Source organism: Vulpes lagopus, chromosome 7 (assembly GCF_018345385.1).
Source record: "Vulpes lagopus strain Blue_001 chromosome 7, ASM1834538v1, whole genome shotgun sequence".
NCBI lineage: Eukaryota > Metazoa > Chordata > Mammalia > Carnivora > Canidae > Vulpes > Vulpes lagopus.
Window position 1 is genome coordinate 41,432,710 of NC_054830.1, and position 9,151 is coordinate 41,441,860.

General features: G+C 34.9%; 1 protein-coding gene across 5 annotated transcripts in view; it reads left to right on the forward strand.

Annotated features, from left to right (window-relative positions):
* The window catches only part of CHL1 (cell adhesion molecule L1 like), a 193,895-nt gene extending 185,164 nt beyond the window's left edge, over positions 1-8,731 (forward strand). For 4 of the 5 annotated variants that reach the window (XM_041764398.1, XM_041764399.1, XM_041764397.1 and 1 more), the window contains 4 exons: positions 674-835; positions 1,476-1,607; positions 4,156-4,228; positions 7,083-8,731. In XM_041764398.1, the coding sequence (XP_041620332.1) occupies positions 674-835; positions 1,476-1,607; positions 4,156-4,228; positions 7,083-7,299 (584 nt within the window). In that variant the 3' untranslated portion in view covers positions 7,300-8,731. The remainder of the gene's footprint in view (positions 1-673; positions 836-1,475; positions 1,608-4,155; positions 4,229-7,082) is intronic. The other variant, XM_041764401.1, reaches the window with a different exon arrangement.
* The last annotated feature ends 420 nt before the right edge of the window (positions 8,732-9,151 follow it).

The window sequence follows — 9,151 nt, forward strand, 5'->3', positions numbered from 1 at the left end:
TATTTTTATCTGCTACTATGAGATTCTAGAGTTAATATATTGGTATATTCATGCTTCTTTTTTAAAGTATTAATGTCTCATAACATTTTAAAAATCTCAGTGCATTTTATTTAAATGTGCCTCGAAACCTGTACTTAATTAACCTATAAACCTGCTTATATTTCTACAAATTTCAAGTATTTAATATATGACCCTATTATGATACTTTTCCATCAATATTTGTAGGGAAGACCAAGGCAAAAAAAAGTAAAATATATTTAAAATTATAATGATATTTGCTTTCAAAAATAAGCTAAAATGGCCACGTTCAGCTTCCTGCTGGGTCTGTAAAAGTTAAAATTGCACAAAATGACATTGCATAATTTTTGAAGCCTGTGTTTGGTTTTTAACCATTCATATGACTGAGCAGATTTATAGTATCATTTCATCAAGAAGTACATCATCATTAAAGGACATGAAATAAGTTCATTTCATTTCCGCAATTTCAGTATATTATGAAAGAAAATCTTGAAATGTTGCTTTTCTTGATGTCCTGATAATTCAAAAACTATATGAGGAAAAATATGCTACAAATGGCTCTCTTCTCAAATAACATTATTTTATTTTATTTACTTTTCATGTCCTGCTTTTCAATGATTACAATTTATATGATTTAACTGTGTACATTTCTTAGGTAAAAGTATCGGGAAGATATCAGAAGGAGTTAATCTTACTCAAAAGACTCACTCAGTAGAGGTATTTGAGCCGGGAGCGGAACATATAGTTCGCCTATTGACTAAGAATTGGGTTGATAACAATAGCATTTTTGAAGATGTAATTGAGACAAGAGGGAGAGGTGAGACATGAGATTGTATTGGGGGCATTCTTAGACAATAAATCTATGTTTTGTAGATTATTTAATTTTACATACGTCTTGTATTAAAGAAAAATACATAGTACGTTATAAAGATAAGAGTTTCAGTTTGGTTTTCTTGCTTAGCATTTTAAAATTATCAAAATGAAAAATGTTCCACAAGGATCCAACATATTCCTTATTGTTTTTACCAGAGTAGTTGACTAAAAAAACAAAACAAAACTCCTGCCAATTAACACATGTTAATAACAAAAACTAAAAAGAAAAACAAAAGAAAACCCACAGAATCTCCATGGAAATCTGCATATAACCAAGGCAGCTTGTGCTTTTGCTTGCTTGTGCTGCTTCTGTATTTAACTTGATCTGCGTCCACTATCCCTTGGTTTTCATTCTCAGAGTCAAATGCAACTTGAGGAGCCCTTTCTAAATAAAGAATGAATGATCTATCAGTATTCTTCCAACGAAATGTCCTTTAAATCACATTGCCTCTAGGGTCACTGAAACGAAAAATAAAACTGATACTATTCTGTATGTTTAAAAATTATGTTTTATTTTCCCAAAAGTGGCATAATCCCCAAAACTATTCCCAGCATTCAATGTGTGACTTCTCTTTGTATAACAGAATACGCTGGTTTATATGATGACATCTCCACTCAAGGCTGGTTTATTGGATTGATGTGTGCGATTGCTCTTCTCACACTAATATTGTTAACTGTTTGCTTTGTCAAGAGGAACAGAGGTGGAAAGTACTCAGGTAAAGCTGTTTCTTAATATAGTAATATACTTTCACTTTATTAAATAGCATTTTCTAGGAGGCAGTCTTCAGAAACATCTCTTGTTTTTTAAATTACACATTTAAGTTAAATTTATGTGAGCACAATAGACATGCAATGAATGTACTGAGAGGAAAAAGAATTCTATATTAGCTAACTAAAGGATTTATGGTCTGGAATATTATTTCCAGGTGGCTACTTGTTTTCTACTTTCTAGTACTTAAATAGTCTCTAATGAGGCTTATAATACTTCCAAGTTTCTATTTTTCTGTCTGTAAAATATCAGAGATGTGAAGAACACTAATCACTAAACCACACACGCATATTTTAACATCTTAAGAGGAAAGGACGTATTTACAGCATGGCTTGTCATGCATTTGTGATCCAGAGAATATTTGCACTAGTACATTCTAACAGTACTGGCTCCACTAGTCAGCTTTGCTAGAGTCAACCATTGCTGGGAATGCATTTATTACCATGACATATATTAAATACACTGTCTCCTGAGTTAATGTACTTAAAATGTAAATAAAAATCATCATAGTTAATATAACATTGGCTTTAATTGAATTCAATTTCCTAATTTATTTTATCTCTTTTAGATATACATATTGTGTTTTTGCTATTATTATTGTTGTTATTGCCTAATGTTCAGGATGCTTTTATATAAGGGGAAAGATTTAGATCCCACTGCTATTAGTTTGATGATGTTCAGATTAGTGAGAAATTCTTTTACTGGCTTATTATTCATTCATCGAATATTTATTGGGAACCTAGATGTATTTTGAACAAAAAAAAGCATAATTTCTAAATTTTTATAACATCTATGCAATTTATGCATGGAAATTTATGCAGTCGTAGATCTCATTTTTTTCCTATAAGGACTGAATTATTATGAATTAGATTTTCAATTATTAATGAATGTCCTAGTTAATTAACTGGAAAATGTAAAAACATGTAGCATTTCCTTTTCAGTATCCCCAACAAACAGTCACTTGTGAAGTGTGGCCCCATTGAAATTCTAATGATGGAAAAGAAAAAATGCCAGCATTTCACATTGTAGGACAAGTAAAAGAATGTCTTATGTCTCTGTAAGAAGTACTAAAAGATGCCATGAAAAAGGATTGTTATAGGGTTCCTGGGTTCTTGCCTCACAGAGTCAAAGAATGAATCTTGCAGTCACAAATGGGTGAAGTGAAAATTTATTAAGTGAAGAAGAAAGCAGAAAGGAAGGAAAAAAGCACTCTAGAGTGAGAAGTGTCTGAATGGGTTGCCACTTAGGGCTTTTACTGGCAGTCTTTTATTGAGAACTGACTGGAAAGCTCATGGCCTTCAGACTCTTGTGCCATCTTGGTTTGTTCCCTTATCTCTTGTTTGGCTCTGCCTCGGTGTCTCCATGTGCCAGGAACAGTTTTTTTGTTTTTTTTTTTTAATTTTTATTTATTTATGATAGTCACAGAGAGAGAGAGGCAGAGACACAGGCGGAGGGAGAAGCAGGCTCCATGCACCGGGAGCCTGATATGGGATTCGATTCCGGGTCTCCAGGATCGCGCCCTGGGCCAAAGGCAGGTGCCAAACCGCTGCGCCACCCAAGGGATCCCCAGGAACAGTTTTGGAGCCTGCTCAGGGGACTCAGGGGCCTCCTATCTCTCCTGCCTAGACTTTCATTCCTTCCCTACTCATGGGACAGGATCTGTGGGCAGAAAGAGCTTCTCCAAGGAATCTGAAAGCAAGGCTCTCAGAACCTTAAGGGGCCAGCTACTGCTAAGATAAATTTACTTTGAAACATGAAGGCACTAGGGCGGCCACATGTTCCTTGTAGAGGGTCACTCTCTGCATGTTTCAGGGATCTATCAGTGGGCTGCAAGCTGTAAAAAGATTTTAACGTAAGCTACATTTCTTTTGCCTTTGTTTCCCACATCAGGAAAACATTTTTGAGTTTTCCTAGTAAAGTGAAACAAAAGAGCCTCCTTGTCCTATGTCCTACCCACTCTGGAATAAATCAAATTTAAAATGTCACTACAGACCGAATATTCTGATTATTGAGGCAATTATGAGTAAGAGAGAGACCAGAACACCAAAGGAGTTGACTCTTAATCACTTTGGCTTTAGTGACATATATCTGGTGTGAACCTGTGACATCTTCAAAAAGTTTTGGATAGTAAAATGTGTACCTAGTAATTTGGTCTCCATTGAGAAACCATACCTAAGTGTGACTCTTGCAGTAAGATTTATTACCCACACAATACTGACTAGCCACACGAAGATTTGCAATATGCTGTAATTTTAATAATAAATCGGGAGAATCCAGGAGATCCTTTTCCCTTTTTTCCTGAAAGAGGTAACCGATGGGTTGTAGATATAATCACAAAAAACAAACCAAAGCAAAAAACAAAAACAAAAAACAACCCACACTTAGTAGTATCAAAAAATTGGAGGAATACTGTTCTCATTGATTATCCACCTTTAACACCATTAATATATCTTTAAAAACTATTTATATCACTTTCACTGCTATTTGTTTTTCAGTGAAAGAAAAGGAAGATCTGCATCCAGATCCAGAAGTTCAGTCCGTAAAAGATGAAACCTTTGGTGAATACAGGTAAACAGTGTTCCATTTTAAAACATATCAAAACATGTATTCATCAGATTATAAGCTTAAAAATACAAAAACAAACAAGTATTTATGCTTAAAATAAAGGTTACACTACTTTATTATAATACATTTTTAAGGAATAGTTTATAAAAATAGGGCCTACTTAAGAGATAGCAACCGACCTCTGGGTGCAAGGATGTGTGTAACTACACTCTAGGTAGATTGTGTGCGTGCTAGGAGACTTTTCTTAAAGCTCTGTGTGCTATGCAAAGTACACAATTTCACTATTTTTGTTTAAAGTATCTCTTTGGAGTATTAAAACATCTTGAAGTCCTCAGCATGGACATCATGAACCCAGGTTGTATTCAATTTACATACATAAACATGTATTCTCTGCACCTACTGTGTAGACATACAAAGGTGAATAGGTTTCAGATCCTGTCCTCAAGAGGACACTTAGTCTGCAGAGGAAAAAACTTATCTCTGCAAATCACTACAATTAGATAAAGAGAATAAGAGAGCATAAAGGGGACGGGATGCTGATAAAGGATCAAACAAAGAGCTAAGATAGGCTTTGAAGAACGAAATGGGTTGTTACTGTTAACGACTGTATGGAGCATGGCCAAACTTAAGATAGGGAAGTGTGCCATACCTGACCTGGGAGAAATTGAGAGGTATCTGTCTGGTATGAGGGAGGTAGCTCTTGAGGTTACGTTCAATATCCCATTCTCCTTGTTTTTGCTCACCATTTTCCCCCTTCCACTACCCTCTCCATTTCTTAGCCCTTCTTGTTTGGAATGTCCATGTTTTCCATCAGGTCCTATGCATATTGCAGCCAAGAAAGTTTGCAATACCTGGGTTTATACAGTAGCACCCAGGAGGCCAGAATTCATATTGGAAAAGAGACCTGATTGACGCTGACTGGCCCATCTCTGGATCCATTACTATAATTAGTGACTTGGAGCAGCATTATATTAGCTGTCCTGAATTAACTGATGTGCATCTGAGCCTCATTATAGGCTCTACTTTGCTCTATATTAATTCTTCTTTTTTTCCACTGGTTAAAAGCTCTTTTAATATTTCTTTACTAATCATGTTAAGTTCTTTCCAGAATAAGGATCACTGAAGAAGAAGGAAGGAAAAAAGGAAGAGAGGGAGGAAGATAAGGAAAAAGGAAAGAAAGGAGACTGGGAGAGAGAGAGAGTTATAACTTCACGAATTTACAAATTGTAGCTCAACTTCTCTGAGGCAGAAATCATTAGGGGCTTTGGCAACTGTTTAAAATATATTTGAAAGATATTAATAGTTCAGTTTTATAGGCAAGAAAACTATGATAATGCCTTGTTCAAAAACTCATTCCCTCAGACTCTGCTGCCTCTTTAAAAAGATAAAAATAAGCCCCTGCTCTATTTCACCTGGCATCCCATTAATATAATTATCAATAGCTTAATTAAATTTATTTAATACCTTAATGTTTTCCATCATCTTTTCCCAAAACTACATGTTCATCCAGAAAAGTATCTAGTCTCCCAGCTATCCCAGGATACAGTTTTACTGCATGCTGTTCTCGCGCATGACATAAATTGTCACCTTTCCAGCTTCTGGCAATAGTTTTTTCAATACTTGTTGCCTGGTCTCTAAACTAATGCCACATTTTTGTTTTTGTTTTTGTAACTGTAAGCATCCCACTTCTGGAACCAATTACTGTAGGAGTCAGGATAGCCTGGGTTTTGCTGCTGTCAAAAACAGCCCCAAAATCTTTTTCTTTCTCAAACTATGTGTCCAACACAGATGGCTCTGTTCTTCTTGATCATTTAGGAGCACTGGCTGGTAGACGAGCATCTGGGATCACCACAGCAGAGGAAATAGAACATAGCAAATTGAGCACTGGCTCTAGGGTGATACGTGCTACCTTTGTTCACTTTTCTTGGGCCAAAGGAAGTCATATAAAAATGTGTAACTCAGGAAAGTCAGGGAAGTGCCACGCTGCTCTGCTCCCAGAGAGCTGAGAGATGGACCTATTTGATGAACAACACTGATTACCAAATTATACAATGCTAATCGCATTCTAGTCATACATTTTTTGATCAAATTCTTCCTTTTTCAAATTGTATAAAAGCATTTAATTTGGTGTACAGCTTTATAGTGTGATAGTAGTTAGTACTTAAAAAAAATCCAGGTCCAGAAATTTAGAAGACCATATCATTTTATAGACATTTTACTAACTCAAGAAGTTATTTTTGTTGCAGAATAAAACCCAAGCTATATATTTAGGATACTTGTAGTATTTCTGTTCTAAAAATGCCAGCCATCTTTTAAAAAATTCAACAAACTTGAGTTTATAAACTATATTAAAGAAAGTTCTTCAGTTATCTGAAAAAAGAATTTGACTGATTAAAGTAATCAAAGGAGAAATTTGGGGAAGGATTTAGCAGTATGTACAGGATCAAAGGTAAAGACAAAAGATCAAGACTTGATGACTGTGAGTCTTAAAAGTTCATGAAATCAAAGGGAGTAAAATTATCCTCTATGTATGTCAGCATATTGAGTGTCTGCATGTCTCAAAACTCCCAATTTTAAAGGGAGGCTAAAGTATCGTGAATAATAGAAAAGAGTTTCTCAATTACTCAGTATGACACAAATTGGTTATTACTTTTTATTTTTATTTTATTTTTATTTTTTTATTTTTGGTTATTACTTTTTAAACATTTATTTGTGAAGGGGTCATTTAGGGTTTATATGTCTGCACTGCTAATGTGAATGTCCTGAAATTTATAAGACCTATTAACACTTATGAATGCATCTTGTTTTCTGTGAATATCCCATATTAGATTTTGTTGAATTATTCTTTGTTTTGTAGTGACAGTGATGAAAAACCTCTCAAAGGTAGCCTTCGATCCCTTACCAGGGAAATGCAGGCCACAGAAAGCGCTGACAGCTTAGTCCAGTATGGAGAAGGTGACCATGGTCTGTTCAATGAAGATGGATCATTTATTGGCGCTTATGCTGGATCTAAGGAGAAAGGATCTGTTGAAAGCAATGGAAGTTCTACGGCAACATTTCCACTCCGAGCGTAAATGTATCACATGTAAACAACATCAGTGGTTCACATCAACCTTCCATATTTGTCTGTTCAAGGGAGCAAGAACTTTGACATAGGAATAGAAATGTATTGACAAAAGATTTCATCCAGAATTCGAACATCTTGCAATTATGTTGAGAAAAATAGCACTGCCTTGAAAAAATAAAATACCAAGCACTACAGGCCTATATTGTTTGTTTTGTTTTGTTTTGTTTTGTTTTTCAGGTGCTGAAAATTCAGAACACAAAACAAATCCTGTATTTAGATTCACCTCAACTGAATCCAAAGTATCCATTCTGTGTACCCATTTTTGCCTGATTTTACTGTTCACTGTGTTTGCATAGTTGTTGCTACCTTGTGGGTTTTTCTCTGTGTGCACATTTGTATTCAGTCTCTGAGAACTGTCTTAGTGACTTTGCTTCACTACAGGTAAAAAGATGGTAAGCAAACTGGTTATTTAAAATGTAAAGAAGGATATGAATGTCTTATTAAAGCAGTTCATTAAATCTATACAGTCTTAAATCTATTATTTAAATTTTTAGTAGCAGGAGTCTTAGGTGAACAGTCAGCTAGTATTTATTGAGCACCTAACTATTTGCCCAGAGATGGTCATGTTTAAATAGAATTCTAACTTTTTCAGTTTCAACATGAATTTTTTTTATGTCTATCAGTTATGACATCTAGAACCATCTTTGTTTTTTTGTTTTTTCTTGGACTAAATTCAGCTGCAGAGGAAGTGGTGGTCAGAAGGTTATCTTATGAAAGAATAGGCCAAGGTATCCATGATGCTGGAGTCTAATAGCTATACCTATTTAATATTTCCCATTTCTAAATTGACTGCTTCTACCTTTTTTCTATGTTTATATAATGGTATGCTCGCATATATTTCATGAATGCATTGTACATATTATGTTAATATTTACACAATTTAAAATATAGATGTGTTTTATTTTAAAGTGAGAAAAAGAACATTAACAGGCATGTCTGTACAGCTAGAATATATAGTAAGATAACATTTTTCATCATTCCAGAGCTGCAACCAATAACATGAAGACTTTGTATAAAGCATTTGCATTTTGTTCTTATATTGCTTTTTCCAACAGTCTCAAAATAAAATATCATATAAATATTGAGGGAAATGTTTTCATATTTTTCAAAATAAGTTTTTATTGTTGAGTGTATTCTTACCCCAGCCCCCAAAAGAAAAACTGTTTACAGTAGAAATTTCTATACATATGTTTGCCTTTCACATTTTAGACATCTTCAGAGTGGGATCTCTCTGTTCTATCAAAGTCAGTACAAATTCAGGGAATTCATTTCCTGGCGTGTGGGCTACTAGTCCTTCTAAAATTGTACATGAAAATGGTTTAAAAATATTATGAAGGACTGTGTATGCATGCCAATAAAATTCAGTGTTCAACTTCTCACTTTATGGAAGCATTTGTTAACTTTACCACAAAACTCTTAATTATGTCTGAGTGAAAGTGACTCACAGATTTTACTTTATTTTTTGAACTGTAGCTATCAGTCATATATTGTTAAATCCGGACTTTGATTTATGCAGCCCACTGTGTTTCTTGTGGACCAAAATTAGGGATGCTTTTATAATGGTCAACGCAGTAATCTACATGGAGTATCTGTCATTTTAAAACTTGTGTGTCCTCCAAAATACATAGGCAGCAAAAGAATGTCTTATTTAAAACAATGCGTCATGGGCTCAGGATCTGACCAAACTCCCAGAAGTAAGAGCTTCCCAAGGGAGTGGTATCATGGTCCTCACCCTGTGTATGAGGATCCACACACCCCTCAGCGCACCTTGAGTTGCACCCCATCTGATTTCTAAAGCA